The following is a 27,808-nucleotide window of genomic DNA, read 5'->3' as shown; positions in this document are numbered from 1 at the left end:
GGCATCTCGTGGGGACCGCTCGCTTATGTTTACATTTCACTTCCTTGATTATACATCAGTGGATTCGACTAAAACTGCTCACCGATCAATTAACCGTTTGATTATCTTTAGGAAATGCCCGAAACTTCATCAGTTAAAGGTGAGTCCTTTCTCTTTTTTTCGATCGAAGATGGTTTGAATTGTTAACTTTCCAGGGTATTTCCTTCAGTTCATCCTATCCGGAATGTGCTGCCATCTATGAGGAAACAAAATACTTCAACGTTTCCGTATGCGACTTCTGAAGTGAGACAGCGACAGAAATGAGATTAGTATGGTGACCATACGTCCCGTATTTCACGGGACAATCCCGGTTTTTTCTGTTTTTCTGGCCGTCCCGACTTTTCACTTATTGTCCACGAAGCCAATTTGACTTTTCATATTTTAAATCAGCGGTTCCCAACCTTTTTTGACACAGGGAGCCATTTCTGGTGTATAATTTCTTGACGGAGCCCCTTTAAGCCCCCAAGTAACCCGCGGAACATTCCCGAATTACTTAAGTCGTCCCCGGCGAAACAACGAGTCACTTGAGTGATGCATTGCACAGTTCCAGAGCACTTGAAGGATCCGTGAAACATTTAGAGATCACCAAAGTGGCTCTGTAGGGGACTTATCAATGGGATCCGGAACTTTCGCCCCCGACATCTCGCCCCTGGAACGTTTCGTCCCCGTTACATTTGGCCCCCGGAAATTTCGCCCCGGTACATTTTTCCCCTGGTGCGTTTGGCCCCCGAAAAATTCACACCTGACATTTCACCTGCCCTGAACGTATGAGTGACCGTATGAGTGATTGACTGTATGAGTGACCGTATGAGTGATTGACTATGAGTGACCGTGTGAATGATCGAGTGACCGTATGAGTGACCAAGTGAGTGTCAAATGAACTGTAGGAGTGCGTTAGTGACCGTACAAATGACTGAGCGAGTGGCAGAATGACTCACCACGTGAGTGACCGTATCAACTAGTGTGCAATTGACTTTATGAGTGAATGACCGTATGAGTGACCACGTGACTGACCGAATGGCCGAGCAAATGAATGACCGCATGAGTGACCAAGTGATTAACTGTATGAGTGATCAAGTGAGTGACCGAATGGCCGTATGAGTGAGCAAATGAATGACCGCATGAGTGACCAAGTGATTAACTGTATGAGTGATCAAGTGAGTGATAGTGGGATTGACCGTGTCAGTGACAAAGAGAGGAATTGAGCGATGGAACGTTTGAGTGAATAAGTGACTGACCGAATGAGTGACCAAGTGAGTGGCTAATTAAATACTGGTGTAAGTGAATGATGGAGCGTATGAGTGACCGAGTGGCTGACGGAATGAAAGACAGAGTGAATGCTTGAATAAATTTGGGAGTGACTGAGTGATTGAGCATATGAGTGACCAAGGGAGAGACTGAGTGATTAATCGTATGAGTGACCGAGTGACTGACCGCATGAGTGACCGAGTGACTGGCCGCATTAGTGACCGAGTGGTTAATTGCATGAGTGACCAGGTGAGTGACGGTATGAGTGTTCAAGTGAGTGATCAAGGAACTGACCGTGTGAGTGACCAAGGGAGTTACTGAGTGATGGAACGCATAAGTGAATGTGTGACCAAGTGAGTGACTGCATGAGTGACCGAAAGATTGATAAAGTGAATGACTGCATGAGTGACCGAAAGATTGATAAAGTGAATGACTGCATGAGTGACCGAAAGATTGATAAAGTGAATGACTGCATGAGTGACCGAAAGATTGATAAAGTGAATGACCGTATGATTGACCCAGTAAGCGACTGAGTGATTGACAAAGTGAGCGATTGAGTGATTGACAGAGTGAGCGATTGAGTGATTGGCAAAGTGCGAGGGTGGAGTGTCTGCAAAGATGATCCTCCTCATCCCCTCCCTTTTTATAGGTGGTTACGTAGCACTGAGTGACCAAGTGACTCACACTTTAATGGATTCTAAGAATTTGGAATTTTCAGTTTAAGCATAAAATATTTTTCCCAAATTTACGACTCACACCGGTGTAGTCACTCACACTATCATTCATATATTCACTCATACGGTCACGCGTACGGTCAAGGTAGGCAAAATGACAAGGGGTCAATTTCCGATTCACTTGATTACTCACTGAGTAACTCATATGATCACTCACTGGGTCACTCATATGGTCAGGGCAGGTGAAATGTCCGGGGATAAATTTTCAATTCACTCGATCACTCATGTATTCATTCACTTGGTCACTCATGCGATCAGGGGAAGCAAAATGTCACGAGTAAATGTCCAACTCACTTGATCACTCATGCGGTCACTCACTTGGTCACTTGTACCATCATTCATTTGTTCACTCATACGGTCACGCGTACGATAAGGGCTGGCGAAATATCAGAGATAAATTTCCGATTTACTTGATTACTTACTGAGTCACTCATATGGTCACTCACTGGGTCACTGATATGGTCCGGGCAGGCGAAAGGTCAGGGCGAAATTCCCGGTGTGAAATGTCCGGGGGCCAAATGAACGTGCATTCCGGGAGACGAAACGTGCCAGGGGCGAGATGTCGGGGACGAAATATCGGGGGCAAAGGTTCCGTGAACCACTTATCAATATGGAGAATGTTAGCTCAGGTGCCCAATAACTATCGAAAGGTTTTTTTTTCGTTTTTGGCTCACCTAATAAGATGCCATTAAGAATATTTCATATCTCCATAAAGGGTGGTTGATGACGTATTCATCATCCAAACTACTCCCCCCCCCCCGTCATCAAAAGTCAGCAAATCGGAAACCCCCTCTCCCCCCATCGATGCTGACGTAATACTTGAATGACACCTATGCATGTCTGAAACGCATTGCTAAAGCACCACGTTAACCAAAGTGAACATACGGAAAGTGATTGTTTAGGCACAGAAAAACCATTGTTGACCAACAGTTTTTTGCCCGTTTCGGGCATTTGCTCTATCGTTCAATCCGGGCCCTGTTTGGTATATATATGCAAAATTTGGCGACGATCAATCTAAAATTGTAGATTAGTATAGAAAACATATACAGTCAAACCTCGTTAATGAGTCACTCTTGGGAGAGCAAAAATATGACTTAGTAAGCGGAGTGACTCGTTAAACGGAGTGAACCATAGCTGTGCCAATTCCTGCCAGAGGACAATTGGGACTTCCAAAAAGTGACCCGGTAAGCGGAGTGACGTGTAAACCGGGTGACGCACTAACGAGGTTTGACTGTATAGATGATAAAACCCCTTGAACCCTCTCTTGCAATTAATTTTCAGGCAGCACTGCTCACACACAATTTTTCTTCGTTTCAAATGAAGGGATTGATGTAAAAACTTACTGTTTTGTTGCTAAAATAATTTGTAATTAGCAAAAATAATTGTTTCGTACATTTACATGAATGTTTGTTGTTATATATACATGATAGGCCATAATTAGTGTCGAAATATTCTTCAATAAAGTGCAACAGAAATACAGTAAAACCTCGTTAAGTCGTCACCCTAAAAAGTCGTCTCACTCCTGTTAAGTAGTCGCTTCAGGCCCGTCTAGCTTTCATAGATGACAATGGTATGAAACCCTCGTTTACTCGTCGCGAATTTCAGTTAACCCGTCACTATGAAAAAGTTTGAGAGAGTGAAACAGACTACTTTTATGGTTCCGTTAAAAAAAAAAAAAAAACTTGTTAAGAAAGCTTGAAGCCCTAAATTAGTGGGTGCCCATGCAGAAATCGGGTCTAGCTCGAACGCAGTTCCCCCTAACGTACCAAAAAGTCGGCAAATGGACTTCCCCAGCTAACTTTCGTTCTTTGAACTGTTTCGTTTTGGTACATAAGGAAGTGGCTTTTAAGTCCCCATAAAAGCCTTATGCACCAAAACGAAACAGTTCAAAGAACGAAAGTTAGCTGGGGAAGTCCATTTGCCGACTTAAGTTTTTGGTACGTTAGGGGGAACTGCGTTCGAGCTAGACCCGATTTCTGCATGGGCCCCATTAATTTAGGGCTTCAAATTTAAACAAAATATCTTTGTTGAGAAACCAGGCATTTTTTCCAAAGTTGAGGTCTTCTAATTATGCTTTTTCCTACCCAAGGCCCCCTCAGGTGAGAAGTGGGATTAGTCTAAATTAAAATATATTAGTATGAATCAAAGCGTACACCAATTTATTTTACCACAATAAGTTAACTAATGAGAGCTCAAAAAAGGTAAAAATGTCTATTTTTTCTTTCGCAATCCATAAATTTTATTAATATATCGTAAATTTAATTCATATTTAAAAAAAAATTTATATTCCTTTAAATTTATACGATTTTTTCACAGTATTTCACATTGAACTGACGGCACTTCGGTTGAGTCGTCACTCCGCTTAAGCCGTCATAATTTTTCGATAACATCAGGTGACGACTTATCGAGGTTTTACTGTATTACAGTTCGTCTTGCAACGAAAAAAGTGTGTGTTCCAACATAATGCTAATGTATTTGCAACGAAAAGAAAAATGCTATAGGCCAGTATTACACTATAAAAGTTGGATAAAATCCCTTTTATAAAACTTGAAAAATCCAACCAATGAAGCTCATAGGTTACATTCGAGCAAATGTAACCGATAATCGTATTGGTTGAATTTTTCAAGTTTTATAAACGAACTTTTAGAAAACTTTTACAGCGTAATACCGGCCATAGACAGATATCACCAGTAAAATAACGGCTACTGCACTTCATCAGTATGTCGTGTCGTGCATTTACTGTACGCGATTACTGCCTGCATAGCTTTTTTATGCAAATCGCATTCAAACTGCTACTAGAAGCATGAAAACAAATGTACCAAAGCAAATAGACATCGCTATGACTTGCATATACTATCACGACGAGCTGGACTCATCCATTTCAGTTCAAGGGGGTTAATAAATGCGATTAAAGGTGATTAAATGTGGTTAACTATGATTATTTCATCAAATGTATATTACTTACAATAAATTGTTTGCTATTTTTAACACAATCTAGTTATTTGTAATACAGTCGAATCCCGTTATAACGAACTCCAAGAGACCGCACTATAATGAAATTTCGTTATAAATAATATAATTCCAGGTTTTTGCATTGTTTCTATGAAAACTTATCCATCGGATTAGAAAAGTGTTCGTTAAAACGGGATTTTCGCTATATCGGTATTCGTTAAAACGGGATTCGACCGTGATTAGATTGCTTATATAATCCCGGTACCTCCGGTCTTTTCATAACCAAAAAATTTTTTTGGTCTAGAAAAAGCTGATAGAGCATATCTACTTACCCAAAAGATCAGATATCAGCTTTTTCTTGCTAGCTTTTCCAGGTATTCTGACTCTCCTAGAGTTCGGGAGAGATTATATTATCCAGCTTTTGAGCAAAGGCATGTATGGTTGGCATTCCGATATCTTATACTTCTGTTTCTGATGAACCAATTAGCTCCCAGTATAGCTCTTAATGTTTTGTTTCGGTATTGTTCTAATTTTTTATCATGTGATGATTGCCCGAGTAGAGCCAAAGCCTCCTAGATACTACAGGAGGCAGCATCTAGGAGGCTTTGGCAGAGCCACGCAGCGCATAGAAAAATGGATCTGATAGCTATTTTGTACACATTTAATTTACGTGTTTGCAAGTGTGTTCTGCAATAAATTTTGTCTGCGCTTTGCATCACATAATTGCGCTGTTGCACAAATGACAGTCGCTTGTCAAATTACTATGTCCAAGCATTTGGTGCTTAGAACTGGTTTCCATTTGTGGGCAGATCTAACTTTCCTGTAATCCATATACAGTCAAACCTCGTTAGTTCGTCACCCGGTTAACACGTCACTCCGCTTACCGGGTCACTTTTTGAAACTCAGGCAAGAATTGGCACAGCTATGACTTACTCCGTTTAACGAGCCACTCCGCTTAATAAGTCATATTTTTGCTCTCCCAAGAGTGACTCATTAACGAGGTTTGACTGTGCATACTGTCTTGTCTCTGGCATTAAGTTTTACTCTGTTTTGATGATGTCAGGAGTTAAGATTTAGGTCAATTAATTTACAGGAGTTAACCTGGTCAATTAATTTCTGTAAATTGCTTAATGCCTTCTGTGGTTTTCTGTCAGTACAGATGATCATAGTCATCTGTGCAGTTGTACCCTTAAGGGCCACTGGAAAGTCGTGCATGTGATAATTGTGAAGGCAAGGCCCTAAAACACTGCCTTGCACAATAGATGACCTAGTTTTTCTTGTGGATATTGCGTAATCGGTTTTTGCATAAAAAGTCCTTGCTGCCAAATAATGTCTTACGATTTTAATTATGCTAGGAGTGTTAGGAGGATCTTGGGGTATTTCTATAACTCTTAATAATTGCGTGGTCAAGGGCGGCTCGTGAAGGAGGTGCGTAGGTGCTCGCCCCCCCCCCTGAAAATTACGTCATTAATTCAATTCTTTAAATGGACTTGATACCTACTTAATACCATTGAATTTCTTTATTTTTTTTAATTTTTACAAATTAGAAAATAAAAATTTTCGGAAGCATTGATAAAAACAAAGCCCCGTACAATAGGGATCATATGGTCAAGGTTCGGTAGCACTTTCCATGGAGAGAGATCTGTATTCTCCTTTCCTCTTTGGCCGTTCTCCGTCGCACGCCGTATGAGATACCCAACAGTGTATTTACAGTGTATTTACTAAGCGAGCTACAGCCCAGGGCGGAAAATTTCGGGGTATAGAAAGAGGGGGGGAGCACATTTTTTTTTGTTTATTTTTATTTATATTTTTTGTGCTTTTTCCGCACAGACTGCCGTTGAAGTAAAAAAAAAATATATATATATGATTGTCTAACCTTCTCCTGTATTTGCAGTGTTATTCACCGCGCTTCCCAGCTGACCACAAAGAGCATTTCAATAGTTCAATTTCGTCTCTCTTTAAAAGTAAAGTCAGAACATTCTACAGCTTAGGTTTTCTGAATACTAGGCGAAAACAATATCCTCTAAATTTAACGATGCCTGCCATATGAGAAAGAATATTCTGCAGCAAAGATGCTTTTATTGGCGCCGGTCGGGGCTTTGGTGAGAGTCTTTGGGCTATGGTTGACCATCTGTGGGGGATAGAAACTGTGTTAAGTGGATGTAAACGAATGGATGAATTTTTTTTTATTACAATACGATTTTTTTATACACATACAACGCCACAACAGGCAAAATGCCCAACGAGGTGTCTGAGAAAAAGATGCCCATAACAAAAATATGGATGTCATATATTTCAAAAATACAGTAACCCAATTAAAAACTAAAAATATAAACAATATATACTCATGATAAAATCTATACAATACCCATAATCTATTTATGGTTGTCTTATTCTAAGTATGGATAGCTTCTCGATCTACTCCAATATGTTTATCGTATTTCTTTTTTAAACGTGTCAATTGTGTTACAATTTACTACCTCAGGGGGTGAGCTATTCCATTTATTAACAAACCTATTGGAGAAAAATTCCCTGCGACACCATAGCCTTCCATTGTCCCTCAGCAATCGATACTGGTGTCCCCTTGTAAAAGCAGTCGATTGGCGGTGTACTAAAAGTTCATGGTCATCCTATCCATCCCATTGAAAATTTTGAATACTTCGATCATATCTCCTCGACACCTGCGTTCATCCAATGTAAACATACTCAAAAAATGAAGTCTCTCTTCATAACTCAAGCCCCGTGTGCCAATAAGGACACGAGTAGCTCTTCATTTGCTCCATTCATTTGCCATGCTGCAATCCTGTTCAAGTTGGTCTGGAGCAACTCCCTATCGCTTTGATTCCCGATTACCCCCATTAGCTTCACATCATCTGCGAATTTGCTAGTAATCCCATCGATACCCTGATCGAGTTTATCGATCAAAAATGTAAAAAGTATGGGACCAAGGACACTTCCTTGAGGAACTCCACTTGTGACGCCTGTCCAACCAGAGAATTCCCCGTTCACCATATAACCCGTTGTGATCTATCTCTTAACCACCATTCTATCCAATTCAGTAAGTTGCCTCCTATTCCAATCTCGTGTAAACGCTTCAAGAGTTTGCCATGTTCGACCCGATCGAATGCCTTCTGGCAATCAAGGTAAACAACATCGACATTTTTGCTCTTACCCAAAGCCCTAGTCACGTGATCATAGAAGCAAAGGATGGTAGTTACACGTGACTTCTCCTTCCTGAACCCATGCAGATTTTCCGACAATACATTATTCTCGTCTATCCACCTCACAAACTGCCTTTTGATGATAATTTTCGAGAGGGAGCTCGTCAAACTCACTGGACGATAATTTGACACCGCTTCTCTACTACCCTTCTTAAATATCGGAACAACATTAACAAGTTTCCAATCCCTTGGGACGATACCCTCAGCAACACTACTCCTGTATATCTGTGCGACTGGCCCCAACAATTCATTAGCACATTCCCTGAGGACCCTGGGATAGATATCATCTGGTCCTGGTGTCTTGCTTGCACATACATTTTTTAGAAGATTCAGGACCTCCACGTCCTCCAAGTAAACTTGTTTGGAAACCAAAATGGGACGAAACTGGTCATTCCAGGAAAACATCCGTTTACAGTCACTAATTGGAATATAAAGAAATCATAGTTCAGTATGTGGTAGGCGGAATCAGGCGATTTGGTCCTAAGGACAGCTCTCCTCATATGACGTTTACATGAAAAAAAAGGGGGGGGGGAATGTGTGGATCATGGCACAGAACCCACATTTTTATTAATTGCATACAGTATTACAAAACTACATTCGGTTACAAACGCAGGATTACCAACAGAACGGAAAAAAAGCTCCTCTTCACTTTACACTTTGGGGCAGTTCAAGTATTACGTAAGAAAATTTTTAGCCATTTTTACTCCCCCCCCCCCTTGTCAGCAAAACTCTGACCTCCCTACCCTCCCTTGTCAGCAAAATTTTGTCATCAGCTCTGCCCCTCTGAATCCTAACGCATATTGGTGGGATCAGAGACGTACACGGGAGGGGGGGGGGCATAGAGAGGGCTCGTGTGCTCCCTCCTACGATCAAAAATTTATTTTTTTAATGCAAAAAAAAAATATATTTTTTAAATTTGAAATTTCGGAAGAGAATACCTTCATATGTTATAATCAATTCGTTAATTTCAATATCATTCGAATGAAATCAAAATTTATCTCTAATAAATTCATTTCGACCCACCCTCTAGGCCATATAATGATAAATCGCATAAAGGCCCGCGGACCAAATATGTGCCCGGGGGGTTATCTGATACGGCCTGCCCTCCTCAAACCTAATTTTGTAAAAAAATGAACTAAGCGGCACACATCTACAGATCGCTTAATTGTCCCGTGGTACAATTCCAGAACATTTAAGCAGCCCGTGGTACATTTAAGATCACTTAAATGAATTGGGACGCAGTTCCAGAACACTTAAGCGATACGTCTGCTTCTTTTGGCAGTTACTGCCAAATACCGGTCTTCATTCGGCGTCGTAACTCGGGGGCGACCTGTACTGTAACGTCTACTGGCATTTCCGTTATCTTGGAATCGTTGCCAAAGGCTAGAGATGACACTTTGGGCAATGCCAAGTTCCTCGGATACTTCCATCTGAGTACGCCCACATTCCAGGCGGCCGATAATTCTACCACGTAAAAAATCATCTGGAAATGTCACAAAATAGAACATGTTAATATTCTAAAATAATTGTATTTTATTAAATGTTCGATTAGGCGATGACAAGAACCAACACAAACAGATGTCGTGACAGTCTGGCGGGACGTCTGGCCACCTTTTATAAAACTAGCGAAAAACTTCTGTTTTGCACTGGATAACGTCGTAAGTTTCGCGTGCACAGCTTGAACTAGAAGATCGCTCTCTTCCTGTTCAGCTATGGTTATAAGTTCTTGTCAGGTTCGGATCACGTCCTGGTCGACGGTAAAGGTAACGGCAATGAGAAGATGTAAATTGCATTTTTAAAAACATGAATATTTATTTACACACACGGGCAAGTTATACGCGACATCCCATCCTCTACGACGAAATACAATCAACTCACGAAAAAAAACCCCTAGCGATCCATTGTCAGATTACCATCCGTCGCAAGACGAAAAATGCTGCAACGGGAAACGTGACGTCACAGAGCATCGTTCATGCGATCGGTCACTACACTTTCTTTCTTTCAAACCGAGCACAACTCAGGTCTATCACCATCTATGCGTGGGCGATTTAGTACCTAGTGCATTGTGCCGGAAGTGTAACTGTGTGTATACCGAACAGTCTGAGTGCGTATGTAGTGATGTAATTTTTCAATGGTGCCATCTATATTTCAGAAGTGAAGTGAGTGATGTGTTGTGATTGAATTACATTTGTACTGTTTTTGTAGGTCTGCTGCTCTTTCTCTCTCTGTGGCAAGACTTTTTAAATGGGAGATCGGCTCGCATTAGCACCTTGAAGCGGTTACACGTTGGAATTACTTCACAGGGCTGGCACCCGCGCGGCCAATTAGTTTCTTCTTTGTGACAGTTTCCAACTGTTTGGTGACAGAAGTATTTGGCGATGGTTTTGGCGAACCATCGCCAAATACTCTGCGAACAATTTGCAATTTTTTTGACAAGAATTTGCGCTATTGGCGAGAATTGAAAATTTTGTGCCGTATTTCCGGCAAAATTATAATAAAAAAATGGCATGTGTATTTCTTATCACTTAAAACTTTCACCGTTAGGCGTCCTGTCGCTTATCACGTTTCACCAGAAAGAGTAGGGTGACCATACGTCCCGTATTTCCCGGGACAGTCCCGGTATTTTCTGTATTTTTGGTCGTCCCGACTTTTTCGCAAAAGTGTCCCGGTTTTTCCCGTATTTTACACGACGCTTACTTGAATTTTTATTCTTTATTGAAGTCAAAGATTGAAATTATTTTTCAACTAATAAACTATATTATGATAATTACAACTATAAATGAGAATATTTATCTCCCACATTTGTCTCGGTGAACGTTTTTTTCGTGAAATTCATTTTAATCCACTGCAATTTGCAGTAACGTTTCATTTCCCGCCATTGCGATTTTACCGTAATTTTAACAATATTTGGCAACTTTGCTCGGTTTTGGCGTCATTTTTGGCGATAATTGGCGATGTCCCGTATTTTCCTGTATTTGGAATCTCAATGTCCCGTATTTCTCTCGAGGAAATATGGTCAGCCTAAGAAAGAGCCATCTTCACTACGGGAGTAGCCTTAGATGCTGAAAAACCTGAATAATAAAGTCAAGTCAAGTCAATACCACAAATAGGGCCGGAGCTGTCACACTGCAACAAGTTGCAGTGTCTCAACGTTAAACTTTATTTATATATATTTATTTACACTTTTTTTTAAATATAATGAATCACAGATGGCGCTGTATTAAGACAATATCGGCATAACCATGTCTACTGTAGCTTGTTTCGATAGTTTTACTTATATATTTATTTATTAATTTATATATATATATATATATATGATGTATATGATATATATTAATATATTGATATTATATATAATTATATAGATATATGTAACGGTAAAAGGCCGAAAAACACTTGTAAACAAATACATTTCGGACTTTCACCAAGCACTTTGATAAATGCTGAAATTTAGCAACTTTCATAAAATTTGAATTCGCGTCATTTATTGACCATCACCATCCTGATGCTAATTGAAATCATAATTAATTAACTAATTAGTCATTAAAATTCGTTAAAATTAGTAAAATTGCGATTTTCTATTTTTCATAAATTTGAAAGCTTTTCGTTTATCAATCACAACGATCTTGATGCTAAACTAAATCATAATTAATTGATTAATTAGTCATTGAAATACGTGAAAATTAGTAAAATTGTAAACTTTGATTTTTATAAATTTGCCATCCTGTTGCTAATTGAAATCATAATCGATTAACTAATTAGTCATTCAAATTCGTGAAAATTAGTAGAATTGCGAATTTAGTAGCATGTATTTGTCTGCGCTTTGCATCACATAATTGCGCTGTTGCACAAATGACAGTCGCTTGTCAAATTACTATGTCCAAGCATTTGGTGCTTAGAACTGGTTTCCATTTGTGGGCAGATCTAACTTTCCTGTAATCCATATACAGTCAAACCTCGTTAGTTCGTCACCCGGTTAACACGTCACTCCGCTTACCGGGTCACTTTTTGAAACTCAGGCAAGAATTGGCACAGCTATGACTTACTCCGTTTAACGAGCCACTCCGCTTACTAAGTCATATTTTTGCTCTCCCAAGAGTGACTCATTAACCACCCTCTAGGCCATATAATGATAAATCGCATAAAGGCCCGCGGACCAAATATGTGCCCGGGGGGTTATCTGATACGGCCTGCCCTCCTCAAACCTAATTTTGTAAAAAAAATGAACTAAGCGGCACACATCTACAGATCGCTTAATTGTCCCGTGGTACAATTCCAGAACATTTAAGCAGCCCGTGGCACATTTAAGATCACTTAAATGACCTAGGACGCAGTTCCAGAACACTTAAGCTATCCGTCTGCTTCTTTTGGCAGTTACTGCCAAATACCGGTCTTCATTCGGCGTTGTAACTCGGGGGCGACCTGTACTGTAACGTCTACTGACATTTCCGTCATCTTGGAATCGTTGCCAAAGCCTAGAGATGACACTTTGGGCAATTCCAAGTTCCTCGGATACTTCCATCTGAGTACGCCCACATTCCAGGCGGCCGATAATTCTACCACGTAAAAAATCATCCACATGCGTCCTCTGTGTCATAACTATTCGCTTATGGCACTGAGCGCCTTACAGAACTCTTGTGAACACTTTTAGTTCTTTGCCACCATTCCTTATATACCCCCTCTTACACTCTCGTCATTGTGACGTACTATCGGCGTCATCTGGCGGCTTCCTGAAATTTGCATATCATTCTTGCAGATGTGTGTGATAATTCTACAGGTGAAATTTTTACTTTAGATTTCGATTTCCGTGTGATTCTGAATTACCCTTAATTTATGGACATGAGTGTATAACTGCCCTTATTTCATGGAACGAGCATCGCGTTGTCTACGTTTTGAAAAACGTGATTTTAGAGACTGGTGGTGCTTACACTGCACCAGTGCGTTCATTTTCGTTTCAAAATACCCAATTTCCAAGAGATTGGCTGATTGAATCACATGGTATTCAACTGTCAATTGACGGAGTAGCATTTTTAAAATTGGCAAGCATTTGGCAAGCATTACTGAGCATTTAGCAGGAATTTCCGAAATCGAAAATAAGCATTTAATAAAGTTTATATCAGAAATGCGCGGCGGATGCGGGGCTCTATGTTAAGTTCATAAACAAAATGCCATTCATATAATTGATGGGGGTCTTTTTTGTCCGATACAGAGACGCATGCGTTCATGTGGTGCTCATTCCAAGAAATACGGTACTGTACGGTACTACACGCACCGCGATAAAAAAAAAAGAACACGCAATAAAATATAGAAATAAAAGATCACAATAAAAAAATATACAGTCGAATCCCGTTATAACGAATTCCAAGAGACCGGAGAAATCACTTCGTTGTAAAGGATCTTTACAACTGTTGTATCTTTTTCTGCATTGTTCCTATGGAAATTTATCTGGGGAACTGGAAAAGTGTTCGCTTAAACGGAGATTTTCGCTTTAACGGTATTCGTTAAAACGGGATTCGACTGTATATTAGGTATTGCTCATTTCGTTTTTACTTCTAATAAAAACAACTAATTGCCACTCAGTAAATCCCATATTTATTTGTATTTAGAATCAATTTAATACAATAAATTTGATTATTTAGACCTGTAGAATTGAAGTACTAAATTAAATTTTCAAAGAATCTGAAAACATAATCTTTGTATATTATTGCACAAGAGCAGTTTAATTAATAAGAATTTCCTTGTTTCTAAGCATTCACTGAGATATTTAAATTCGAAAATTGGAGGGAAAGCAGCAAAAACTAACAGACAACGCGTCTTCCCCAACGTTTCTCCGTTCTTTGAATTCAGATATCTCTGCGAATATTGCACTTAAAAACGTGGAAATTGGTTCGTTGGCATCAGAAGAGACAGGGAACAACTGTTTAATTCAGTTTTTTGGGCACAGGTTGTCTGTATATTCGTGGACTGTATGTTTGTTTTTCAATAGCTACCTAGTTCTCACCAGAGACAGGGGATTGAGTCGGGGCCCCCCCCCCCACACTGTCTCCCAAAGCGCCTCCCTACCGCGAATCACAAATACATGGATGCTTATACGCACGGGCTTTAACAGTTGTCCATGTATGAAGTTAAATTTTTTTTTTAATAAGGGGCCGTTCAAGTATTATGTCATCATGGATGGCGGGAAGGGGGTTTTCCGATTTGCTGACTTTTGATAACAGGGGGGAGGGGGTTTGGATAATGCTTACGTCATCAACCACCCTTTATGAAAATATGAAATATTTTTAATGACATCTGACTCGCCAAAAACTAGAACAACCTTTCGATAGTTTGTGGGCACTTGAAGTAACATTACCCCCCCCCCCCCCACATTGATAAGCGCCCCCTACAGAGCCACTTTAGTGACCAAATGATCTGGCAATGTAGGCCTGCTTCACTACATATCACTGATAGATGGCAGTATATTTTGGAAATCTGTGCTTCCCCCCCCCCCCGAAATATCTGACCACGAGCCGCCACTGCGTGTGGTTGTAAGTGGACATCTCTGAACTTGTGTTGCTTAAGCCCAATTGTTGGATGTGATTTTTACACAAGTGTTGATACGTGTTACCACTACTCTCTTGTTGCTTTATTTTGAAAAGGGGGGTGGGGGCTAACGAAAATATTCTTGTAAGGTAATTTCGCTGCCCCAGTGTATAAATATCTGCTCCGAAACGGACTTTGTCAGTTCCCACTCCTGAAAATGCTCATGCTCTAACTGCTGCCTCTTGATATAACGATAATCCCTCTACAACGATATTTTTTGATAGCCTTTGACCTTTGAAGACCGGGCACACCCCGCTCCCCATCTCATGATGATATAATTATATTGTCCTAAAGTTATGTCTATATTTAACATTTTCAAAAAGTGGAACAAAATAATAATCACCCAAAAACAATAGGTTTTCCATTCCAACGCGATTTCAGCAGTTCCTTACGATATGAATTTGCGCAGGGGTGGGAACTCTGCGCCAATTGCGCCGCACTGTGCCAAAACTAATATCTTGCTCCACCCTGCTCCAATAGCGTATTTTCGCATTTTTCTGCGCCAAATAGCGAATTTTGCTTCAGTATGCCCGGAATTTCGGAAAGTACGCCAAAAACTTTTCGTTCCTGCTAGCCACGAAACGTTTCTTTACGAGAACAGCGTGTTTTATTCCACTATACGTAAACTATCGGCCCCTGATCGGGCTTTCCATCGCGAAACCCCGATATTGTCCGTGATCGTGGAACTGAAGATGGTTTGCAATGCCTTTCAGCTTTAAAGTGCAAATTCGAGTGTTTCCGTTTAAAAAAAAAGTCGTCACTGGAAGCAGCAGAAATTACTGAAGTCGATTGTCATTGTGTTAAATCCCGATGTTTCGTGAAAAAAAATTTCATTCCGGGAGTAAAAAGCGCATGTTCGTCGAATTACGAATGTTAGTTTTGCCGAATAACGAGCGTTAAATCGCCAATGTGCCGAATAACGAGCGATAAATCGTCAATATCGCCAAATAACAAGCGTTAAATCGTCAATCTCGCCAAATATCGAGTATCGGATCGCCAATCTCGCCAGATAATGAGTGCTGAATCGCCAAACATTGAGTTGATTCTTCCGAAATTCTCTCCCATTTTGCAACAATTTCTTTCCAAGTATAAAAAAATTTAAAACTTATAAAAATTTTTTAGCACATTTGAAGTGCTGCTGTTCAAGGCAGCAAATAGTGCCCTCAGTAAGCAAAAATCATCTTAAATAGACTGATGCAAAAAATTTTATGACAGCCGCTCTTTCAAACAAGGTGTCAAAAGCCTAAAACACAAAAAACAAAAATCAAGCTGACGAAAAGATGTTTGATAACAAAAGACAGTGCAGTTTTATTTTGAAAAGGATTGAGGGTTAACGAAAATATTCTTGTCAATTTCACTGCTCCAATTTATAAATATCTGCTCCGAATCCCATATTTTGCTGCTCCAAATCCCGAATTTGCTGCTCCAAAACTGCTTCAAATCCTGAATTTTGCTGCTCCAAAGCTGCTCCGAAATGGACTTAGTCACTTCCCACCCCTGATTTGCGCTGCCGCCGTCACTGAACAAAAAATTTAGTAAATGCATAGTGGTAGTTTTGATGTTCCACGTTTAATTTTGACTGGTCAGCGGTCGATCGACCAAGGGAAAAATCGTCTTTCCATGAGTGAAAAATTATTTCTCTTTTTCCCTCTTTTACGTCACGTGACCTTAAGGAGTGAACTTAAAAATCGTCTCTTGGTAGCGTTTTTCGAATTATTCTTCTTGTCACGAGCAGATAGTACTGGCCATAGACTTAAGATATAAATAGACCGCGCACGCTATTCATAAAACTTGTCGAACGTGAAGAAAAGATGAGCAGTATTGTCGGGGAAAGAACAGGTTCTGCGCTATTACATTTGGCGCGTTTTCGCAGAAGCTAGGATGTTGCTGTAACGAAATTTGACTCAATTCGATCAAGTTGATGAAAACTTTCCTTCATTTTTTCAATGAATTTCACTCATTTTTATGTGAAATATTTAGGGAGTATCAGATTTGAAAAAATAAATTCTATAAAATAAACAAATATTGGAAAACGGAATTTATTTATTTTCCATTAAGTGATAATTCTTAATAATTTCTTAACACATGGGTTTTTAAATTTTAATTGAATATATAATATTTGAAGGAAGTGAATATAAACAGTATAAATTTCATGAAATAAATTTTTTTGGCACAGTTTTTAATAGCTTTCTAAATATCTATACACACACAGGAAACAAAATATTGCATACAACAAATATATAATGTTTATGTTACTGTAAATTTGATAAATCCGTAGTGCGCGTTATCTTCAGAAATTATGCATAATAGTTGGTGAATATATGCATAATTACCAATATTTTTAGTAAGTTTGATGAATTTTATCACTTTTTACGAATGAATCGAATAATTCTCAAAATGAAGTTAGTAAGTTTAATGAATATGGAAAAAATCCATGCTGAAATATCACTTTATTTCAACAACTTAGTTCTGTCCGTATGAGATGCGTGCACTACACATATTTCGCCATAAAAATTAAATTAATAATAAATGCGAAGATAGAGAGAGATTTTTTTTCATCGGCTTAGTTCATGTTGGCTTTTGCTGTATTTATCAGCATATGCAAACATAACCGTTACGAAGAGGGGTAAAAATACTATTATTTTTAGAGGTTGTTATGCATTTTTATGCAAAACTGCAATTGTCTAGAGGGGGGGGGGGGAAGTTTTCCTCACATTCTATTTAAATAGAATATTTTTCATAAATTTCTCCATCTGAAAAGCATATTTTCTTCCAAGTTGAGCAAAACTCGAATGAACTCACTAGCTCGCCAAATCTCGCCAAATCTTGCGGAGACGTATATTTCAGTTAAAACTTCATAAAACTCACAATTTCAATCATTTATTGCCAAAAATTCTATTAAAACATTTAATAATGATTCATGCCATTTGAATTTTACCAAAACTTGGAACTTTAATTGAATTAAATCCAAAATGGAGTCGTTAGAAACTGAGATTACGTCAGAAATCCATTGCATCGTCAATTTAATATTCCAATTTTTAATTTATAAGAAGGGGAATAAGCAAAAAAGTATTCCTTTGTGAAAGGATAATGTTCCTCCTTTCCTAAACCGTTCAGAACATCCGAAAGCTGCACACGTGGTGACCATTCTAATGAAAAATAAGACAGCACTTGGAGATCGTCATACGAACAGCCATAAGGAAAGCATTGCCAGCGAGATTCCCTGACCAGCCTTTCGACCGGAATCACGTGACTCCGGATCTTTGCTTCACATTGTAACCCCTCGCGCGCACTCTATAGTATTATTACTCTGTGGTACTGGCCCAGTATACGCGATGAGTTACAATCATAGGATTTTTAATAAAAAAACATAATTTTTGTATGGACACAGAGAGAAATGCAGGACGTCACATACGCATGGTTTCTTGCCATCTGGTCAGAAACATTCGAACTTATATCGCAGCTTACATTGATAAGATACAATCATTCGCAAAGGGAAAATGTGAAACGGGGCGTCACATGCATACTCTACGAGATATATATATACAGGGTGATCAGCGAATAAGCCCTAATTTCAAAATTAAATATCTCTACAACGAAGATCAATAGAATTATGCGGTAAACGGTATGTTTATTAGCAAAACTGTAAGAATGTTGTACAGAAATTTCGAAAATTTAGTTTTTTTTAAAATTTTTTTAAATTAAAAAAAAAAAAAAAAAAAACTGGAGATTTTGGGGTTCTGAAAATCCTAATTTGTTTGAAGAGAAACGACTGCATTCGCCTAAAGTTACTGCATGGGCTGCGGTATGCGCCAGAGGCATTATCGGCCCCTTCTTCGTGCGAGAAACGATTACTACTGAACGTTACGTTACAATTCGTTACGTGCAAGGGGCTCGGGGATCCATGATGTTCTTAAGTCAGCCACCTCGTTGGGCAATTTGCCTGTTGTGGCGTTGTATTTGTATTTGTATTTGTATAATTTTGGAACAATTTGTCAGCACACATGGCGCATACCGCAGCCCATGCAGTAACTTTAGGTGAATGCAGTGGTTTCTCTTCACACAAATGAGGATTTTCGGAACCCCAAAATCTCCAGTTTTTTTTTTAAATTTTAAAAAATTAAAAAAACTAAATTTTCGAAATTTCTGTACAACATTTTTACAGTTTTGCTAATAAACGTACCGTTTACCGCATAATTCTATTTATCTTTGTTGTAGAGATATTTAATTTTGAAATTAGGGCTTATTCGCTGATCACCCTGTATATATATAGCTAACTACTGTACTTTCATCGTACACCCTACATTACACCCTATTGCGTTATACATCACCTTAATAATTACATAATGTACTCCGGACTTTCATTAAAACGAACAACCTTTATCCTCTAATGGGCAAACAAAACAAACAGCCGGTTTTAATGAGGTTCTACTGTATTTCACATTAAATTTTTAGTTATGTCAGTTGTCTTTTTTTTTTTTCTTTTCTGTGATGATGTTTCAATTTTTTTTTTTTTTTGTAGGCAAATGAAGATCGTCATCAAATTTTCCAGAAGAAAATTACTAGTTCTGTGAAAGTGCTCTGTTACAGTTCATAGAACAATATCGAGTCAAAGAATAACATATTGTAGAGAGAGAGGGAGAGAAACTTCGTTTTCGTCTTTCGATATCATTTAATCTTTTGGTATTCTTGAAAGCATTGATATGGAGAAGTTACCTACTGTGAAAATAACCGCAACAGACACTACAGGTGAAGACAAAATCCACTGTGGGAAAAAGCAATTTGAGTGCGGCATTTGTAATAAGAAGTTTGTGGTTAAGTCCAAATTTAACCGACACGTGAAGGCTCATAGCGAAGAGAGGCCGTATGAATGTGAAGTTTGTGGTAAACGTTTCAAGCATAAGGAGAGTTTAATCCCCCATAAAAAGCGCCATGCTGGAGAAGAGCCGTATCAGTGTGGATTTTGTGACGAACAGTTTTCGGACGTGTCCAATTTAATTAATCACAAAGTAGTCCACACCAAAGATAAGCCATATGAGTGTGACTTATGCGATAAGAAATTCCGGACAATCTCTTTATTACGCTCACACAGAAGAGTTCACACCAGAGAAAAATCGCATGAATGTGATTTATGTGGCAAAAGATTTGGGTATTTGCGCAATTTGAGAACTCACGAAAAGATTCACACTGGAGAAAAGCCGTATGAGTGTGATGTTTGTGGTAAAAGATTTAGAGAAAAGAGAGAATTCGAAAACCACAAAAGAGTGCTGCATACTGGAGAAAAACTACACGAATGCGATTCTTGTGGCAGAACTTTCATGGAAGAACAACATCTACTTAATCACAGAAGTGTTCATACTGGTGAGAAGCCGTATGAGTGTGAATCTTGCGGCAAAATGTTTAGCAGCAAGTCCAGTTTGAATGGTCATAAAAGAATTCATACGAGTGTAATGAATGGTGAAAAACAATACGAGTGTGGGATTTGCGCTAAGAAGTTTGGGCGTATGTCTAATCTGAAAAGTCACGAAAAGCGCCATGCTGTAGAAAAGCCGTATAAGTGTGAGTTTTGTCGAAAGACATTCTCGGACAGCCGTGGTTTAACGGAACACAAAAGAGTTCATACAGGAGAAAAGCCGTACAAGTGTGAAATATGCAATAAAACGTTTACATTTCATTCCGTTTTGCGAACTCATAAAAGAGTTCACACAGGAGAACGGCCTCATGAATGTGAGGTTTGCCGTAAAACGTTTAGCAATCTCTCTCACCTCATCAGACATAGAAGAATCCATACTGGAGAAAAGCCGTATGAATGTGAACACTGCGGTAAGAAGTTCACATGCAGTACAAGCTTGAACAGCCACACAAAAGTTCACGCTGGGGAGAAACCATTCGAATGTGAGTTCTGCCACAAGAAGTTCTACCATAGCTCTTCACTAAAATACCACAAAAGATCGCACAGTGAAGTGAACTCATATGAATGTGAAGTTTGCGGTAAAATTTTTTCTTGCAAGTCCCATTTAAATAATCATACAAAAAAGTATCACACCGAAGAAAATTCATACGAGTCTGACATTTGCAGAGAGATGTTTCCGGAAAGTTCCACTTTAAAGGAGGACAAGAAAATCGACTGCGATGAAATGCAGTACGTGTGTGATATTTGCAGAGAAAAGTTTCAGGAAAGTTCCAGTTTCGAGGAGCACAAGAAAATCCACTCTGATGAAATGCCGTACGAGTGTGATATTTGCAGAGAAAGGTTCCAGGAAAGTTCCAGTTTGGAAGAGCACCAGAAAATCCACTCCGATGAAATGCCCTACGAGTGTGATGTTTGCAGAGAAAGGTTCCAGGAAAGTTCCAGTTTGGAAGAGCACAAGAAAATCCACTCCGATGAAATGCCCTACGAGTGTGATGTTTGCAGAGAAAGGTTCCAGGAAAGTTCCAGTTTGGAAGAGCACAAGAAAATCCACTCCGATGAAATGTGCTACGAGTGTTCTTATGGTACAACTTTCGTGGAAAAACAGCATCTACCTAATCACAAAATTGTACATGCAGGTGAGAAACCATCCGAGTATGAATCTTGCGATCGTGTGTTTAGCACCAGGTCCAGTTCGAATAATTATAAAAAAATCCATACAAGTGTAACGAGTTGCGAAAAACAATACGAGTGTGGGATTTGCGGTAAGAAATTTGGGCGTATGTCTAACCTGAAAAGTCACGAAAAGCGCCACGCTGTAGAAAAGCCGTTTGAGTGTGAGTTTTGTAGAAAGACATTTTCGGACAGCCATGGATTAACAAAACACAGAAGAGTTCACACAGGAGAAAAGCCGTACAAGTGTGAGATATGCAATAAAAGGTTTACATTCCATTCCGCTTTGCGAACTCATAAAAGAGTTCACACAGGAGAACGGCCACACGCATGCGAGTTTTGCGGTAAAACGTTTTACGATCTCTCTCACATCATCAGACATAGAAGAATTCATACTGGAGAAAAGCCGTACGAGTGTGAACATTGCGGAAAGAAATTCACGTGCAGTTCCGGCTTAAACAGTCACACAAAAGTGCACGTTGGCGGGAAACCATTCGAATGTGAGTTCTGCCAAAAGAAGTTCTACCATAGCTCTTCACTAAAATATCACAAACGGTCACACAATGAAGTAAACTCATATGAATGTTAAGCTTGCGATAAAGTGCGAAACGTTTCATTTAAACAGTCATAATAGTCTCACACCGAAGAAAATTCTTACGAGTGTGACATTTGCAGAGGAAGGTTTCAGGAAAGTTCCACTTTCGAGGATCACAAGAAAATTCACTCCGATCAGATGCCCTACGGGTGCGACATTTGCAGAGAGAAATTTCCTGGGCAGGACCATCTACTTGTCCTTTGCCAAAGGACATTTCTCAAAGACAATTCTGAGCGACCTTTTTCTATTCGTTAAAGATTGTCTTCGAGATCACGTGATACAAAAGGAAAGGAAAAATAATTCGATAGTAGCTCATCTTGTGATGAATCAGCACTACGTTGAAGAAACCTAGCTACTTTGTTTTGCGATTTTAATTGTACTTCCCGCCGGTGGCAACAACAACGTCGTTCTATTTATTTAGTTTCTTTACCCACGTGCTTTTGTTCTTGTGTTGTCTTCCATCATTTTTGTCCTTTTAATCATGGAAATGAATGGTGCCAAACCAACGGTGTTGACAGAACCCAAGAGAAGACCATCGCCGCTCAGTTCGAGGTGACGGTCGAATTTACGGAGAAGAAATCAATTTCTTATTCAGGGAAGCTCTTCTCAGACTCCCCCAGTCGTGATAACAAAACGACTTGGTCGAGTCTGGCAACAAAATGGAACGCCATTCCGTATGGTTCGAGCAAAGATTGAAAGGATCGGAAAAAAAGTGAGTGCTTCTTAATTTGATGAATTAACCTTGTAATTTATTGAACATAGAAGTGTACCAAGGAAACTGTTATTTTTCGGATATTATGCTGAGGTGGACTCGAAAAGAAAAGTCTTCACGTCTCCGCCGGGACTCCAACCCAGGCCCTCTTGCATACCGGACAGGCATGAATGTGGAGGGAGCATGATACACGGTACAAGCATGAATGTACCGGGCAAGCATCATCTACACCACTGGAGACACCTCAGCATAATATAACTGATTCCTTGATATCTCGGGCTGAGAAAAAAACCATCTATCTCACTCTAAACCGTCCCACCCGGGGGCCATTTCCTGAAGTTAAGAGAGGCTACTAATGCCTCTACTTCAGCGCCCAACACCACAGGGCGTGAAATAAGGAAGGCAGGGTCGTGTCTCCAGTGGTGTAGATGGTGGCATGCTTGTGCCCGGTATGCAAGAGGGCTTGGGTTAGAGTCCCGGCGGAGACGTGATGACTTTTTCTTCCCGAGTTCACCTCAGCATAATATCCAGAAAATAACTGTTTCCTTGATATCTCGGGCTGAGAAAAAAGTAAATCTAATCTTATTGTTTTTTAATGTGGTTTATACGTACAAACCATGGTAGAGTGGAGCAAACAATCAGTCTTAATAGGCCTTATTGAATTAGGTTTTTGAAGGTTAAATTAATGTGACTGCCATGCACACACATAGGACGAATACTTAAACCACAACATTTCTTTTTGTGTAGACATGGACTCAGTACAACATTGAACATTGAAAGACCGGACACACCCCGCTTCCCATCTCAGAGAGATATCCAAAATTTCCCCGGAGGATGGGTGTATCCGGAAATTTATTAATTTATGTAAAAATAACAATGATATACATATATAGAATAAAGAATCTGGAGTAAAAATTGTGATCATGTAGCATCATCGGATAAAAACTTCCGTCTCAAGACGGAAGTTTTGTGGCCTCCTTGGCAAGTTTGTCGGCTATTTCATTGCCAAAGATGCCTGCGTGAGCTTTAACCCAGGCAAATAGGGTTCTCATGTTGGCGCATAAGATTCGGCGAATCTCCCGTACATTATGATGCATAGTACGTGGGGGTTTTGATTGATAACAGGCCCGAAGCGCTGTCTGAAAGGATCAGCACTGATTTTGATAAGGCGCGTGCCCTTGAAACGGCATTTAGAATCGCATATATTTCAGCTTTAAAAACACTATTTTCCTTTGCGAGCCGCCTGCTCCATTGTTCCTCGATGGATCCATCTTCTTTTATAGTTACATAAGCGCACCCTGTACCGTGAGAAGACTTCGAGCCATCTGTATAGATCTTTACTGTTCCAGAAGCCAGCTTAATGCATTCAGCACCAGACAGCACGACCTGATTTGCGTCAATGTCCACGCTGGGATGCATGAGCCATAGCTTGTGTTGCTTTTCAAAAGCCTGCGCTTGCAGTGACCGAGTACTAATGACAACGTCTTCATCCAAATGAAGAATGCTGGTCTTGTGGGCTTCATATTCAATATAACTGCTCAGCCGCGGATTCCCTGTGCATACATATAAGACTTCATTTGCAGTGGTGGAGTAGGCCCCAGATACATACAACAGGAACGGGCGCTGGGCTATGTCCAGAATTCTCCTTTGTGTTATGACCATACCACTCACTACAACAGTGCTTTCAAAAAAAAAAAAAAAGAAGAAGAAGCTGCAGACGGGCCGTTCCCATCAATGCGACTACTACTTCACCGCACACCCAACTCCGGTCATATATCGCCATACAGCAATTTCCAACCAGTGGAGTTGGGTGGGAAATGAAGGCTCCATCCATCGGTGGTCGCCCTAGGTTCGGTAGGTAAAGAACTTGCTTCTGATGTTCTATGCCCGGATTCGAACCCATGGACCTTGATGGTAACCCTCATAGTGGAAGACGAGCATTTTTACCACTGCCCCACTCGGGCGCCATCAATGCGACTGTCACGTTTGGAAGAAAGAGTTGTCGCAATAATAGGCGACACTGCGGTGTATGGGGAATTCCGAAATGAATCCATCACTGCGATATTCTTCCCTGGCGAGTATAAATTTGAAAGTACAATGTATTATATTCCTTATATTATTCACTTTTTACTAGAAATAAAAGAATTAGCTGTGGGGTTCATTACCGCGGCGTATACAGTAAAACCTCTCTTTCAAGGACACTAGACTAGCAGGGCAAAAAAACATCTGCATGGTGAAACAAATCGGTTTTCATTGAAGATTTAAAATGGAAATTCATTTTTGGCCATAAGGGGAGAAATGACTAAAGAGGGGTTCAACGTTTAAATATGCATAATTTGTGCAGTTCTGATGCTGCCTTCATTGCGAGTGAGCTATTCGCGTGGGCTGTGTCAAGACCATGGCTAGAATTTTCTTTCGGTGGGGGAGGGATTGATGTTTCTGCGAGGGTGATCAAAGTGGCAGAAGTCAACCATGCTAATCCATAAAAGTCAGTCATTTTCTTCTATTTCTGGAGAGGACCAAACCCCTAGTGCCCTCCCCCCCTTTGCTATGGCTCTGCTCTGTGTCTATAATGAAATGATTTCATATCATTGTTATTGGTTTTTAATTCCATATTCATTATTTATTAGCGATACCGCTTGTTATTTTGTAGTGTAGTGCTGGGCCATATCCACCACAGTGTCAGGACCTTCAGTTTTGCAGCAGGAGAGTCTACTGGGGTTTCCACCACAGTTTCTGCTGAGGAATTTCAAGATTTAGATGACTCGCATGTATCTGAAGAGTTGTTGACAGCCATCGCGTCAGGTAAGAAAATATGCGAACCCTTCGCTTTAAGGAATGTGACTTTATCCGAGTGAAATATAAAATCGTGTGTTAATGGTGGCCGGTGTATTAAAAAATATACAATGCGAGAAGTAGCTACCAACACGCCTTTTCATGGAAAAGGAATGCAATTGAAATTTTGGCTTAATGTAAATAAATGAAGACAAAACTAGGGTAAAAAATTGGTCAGCGGGATAAATTGAAATGAGATTTTCGATGAAGCGTTTCCGGCATACAAATTTGTATGCCGGAAACGCTATATCCCCTTATAAAGAACACTATATCCCCTTTTAATATTGGGCTGTATATCATTTTCCTGTATTACTGTCTGAAAGTTTGATGCATAATCGATACAACGATTATGACACATTATTTGTTAAATCCTTCACTTAAATACGAATTTCAGATCCTATTGATGCTGTCTCTGCTGCTCCTATTGATGCTTCTCGCCAAGAGGAAATGGGCCTACTTTCGGCGGCAGTAGATGACAGAAAAGGTTGCGATGGTGGAACCGATACTGGTTCAAAAGGAAACAGCATTAGCTTTCAAAGAGGTTGCAACTTCGATAAACAATGTTGCGAAAGATTCAGAGCATCTGGTATCAGACTTGTAAAAAATCTTCAAAGATTTTCTCGAAATAGTATAGATAAGACAAAATAAAAAACTCTAAACTAACTAACTTCTTCTAAAAAATTAAAACCCTTTTCTATTGACCCCGATGGGATTCGAAATCACATCCTCAAATTCTCCTCAGATGAAATTTCCAACTCTCTCCTCATTATTTTCAACGTCTCACTGATTGCATCTAACCAGCCCTCTGACTGGAAAATTAATAAGATAGTACCCATCCATAAATCAGGTTCACTATCCCACCCCCCTTAATTTGTGACCTATTGCAATCACCTCCCCAGGCTGCAAGTTTTTTGAACATATAGTTGCCAAGGAAATCCATACCCACCTATAGTCGATTAACTTGTTTCTTCCCTAACAAACATGAATTTAGATCATCGTTATCTGTATCTACCCAGTTAACACTTTTCATACTGATCTAACAAAAACCATTGACAAAAACTTCAATCCGATAGATATCATTTTCCTACATTTTTAAAGCAGTTGACAGGGAGAACCACCATTATAAACTTCTACTAAAACTTTCAAACCTTTGGCCTATGTGTTCAACTGCCTAAATGGGGGGATACCTCCCTCATCGACTCCAGCAGTTTGTCTCATTCAAGGGCCAGAACTCCTCATTTCTTCATGTTGAGCATAGACTTAAGATATAAATTATTAGTATTATTACTCTGTGATGTTGAGTCAGGCACGCCACAAAGGGGGGTTCGGTTCGCCTACCATTACTACTTTTAATTTATACATCAATGATCTACCTAACTCCATTAACTGCCATGTCACACTCTTCACAGACGATTGTGTGTCTCTCATTTACCCAAACAGTTTCCAATTCATCCGACCAATAATCTCTTCAACACAACCTTAATATTATTTCCGATGGTGCTCAACCTGGGAATTGCCCATCAACTCCTCAGTAGTAGTATAACCCTGAGGGTTTCTGGCTTCAAATCCCAAACCTGAGGGTTTCTCGCTTCAATCCCAAACCTGAGGGTTTCTGGCTTCAATCCCAAAATTGAGGGTTTCTGGTTTCAATCCTAAAATTGAGGGTTTCTGGCTTCAATCCCAAAATTGAGTGTTTCTGGTTTCAATCCAAAAATTGAGGGTTTCTGGTTTCAATCCCAAACCTAAGGGTTTTGATTATTTACAGGTTTATGCACTTTAATATTAGAAAATATAAATGTGTTTCAAGTGTTAAAATTTATAAAGATAAAAAAAACTTACTATTCATCATTTGTTTCCGGTGTCTTCTTTTTTCTTTTGATGTTGTTTTATACCACTATATATGCTAGTGCGAGCATAAAAATATCTAATGTCGTTTTTTATGCACGTACTAACATGAAAAGTGATATTTTTCTTATTATCTTTATTCATAGCCACTTGAACCAATACAAAATAATTTTCAACAAAGAAAACACATTGGCTTTCTTATATATAAGAGAAAGGATTATGTTTAAGAATAATGCGATACATTTTAAATGAGGATTGTAAATCCTATAATAGATATTGGGCACAATGCCCACTGGCGGTCACCATCCTCCCCAAATACCGCCACCTTCACCACCAATTATGAAGCAAAATTTGCTAAACGTTAAGGAGTGAAATTCAAACATATGCTTTTATTGTTATATTAATCAGAATTTTAAAAAATGTAAAAGCATAGATTTCGATCTACATCTCCAAATATCACAG

General features: G+C 39.5%; 1 protein-coding gene across 3 annotated transcripts; it reads left to right on the top strand.

The window, feature by feature from the left end:
- LOC149068440 (uncharacterized) lies at window positions 1-27,808 on the top strand. 3 transcript variants are annotated; one of them, XR_016195194.1, is made up of 3 exons: window positions 1-139; window positions 19,299-22,666; window positions 25,325-25,398. XR_016195194.1 is itself a non-coding variant. In XM_089251631.1 (3 exons), coding segments are annotated over exons 1-3 (402 nt in total). In that variant the 5' UTR covers window positions 21,946-22,665; the 3' UTR covers window positions 26,150-27,808. The 3 variants fall into 3 exon arrangements, 2 of the variants coding, with proteins under 2 accessions (XP_089107757.1, XP_089107756.1); XM_089251631.1 differs by lacking the exon at window positions 1-139 and adding an exon at window positions 25,896-27,808 and having other exon boundaries at window positions 21,946-22,666; window positions 25,325-25,471; XM_089251630.1 differs by lacking the exon at window positions 1-139 and adding an exon at window positions 25,896-27,808 and having other exon boundaries at window positions 21,946-22,666; window positions 25,320-25,471.

The sequence above is a fragment of the Pholcus phalangioides genome, unplaced genomic scaffold (assembly GCF_987345545.1).
Source record: "Pholcus phalangioides strain wild (caught in Gottingen) unplaced genomic scaffold, Ppha-v1.0 ptg000027l_1, whole genome shotgun sequence".
Lineage (NCBI taxonomy): Eukaryota > Metazoa > Arthropoda > Arachnida > Araneae > Pholcidae > Pholcus > Pholcus phalangioides.
Note: the sequence above shows the minus strand (reverse complement) of the source record. Positions and strands in the feature narration are given on the sequence as shown.

Excerpts from the sequence above, each read along its gene's own strand:
- LOC149068440 (XM_089251630.1), top strand. The coding sequence starts at position 22,614 with ATGGAACGCCATTCCGTATGGTTCGAGCAAAGATTGAAAGGATCGGAA. Across the intron at positions 22,667-25,319 it reads TTGAAAGGATCGGAAAAAAA|TGTAGTGCTGGGCCATATCC; the intron begins GTGAGTGCTTCT and ends GTTATTTTGTAG. Across the intron at positions 25,472-25,895 it reads GTTGACAGCCATCGCGTCAG|ATCCTATTGATGCTGTCTCT; the intron begins GTAAGAAAATAT and ends TACGAATTTCAG.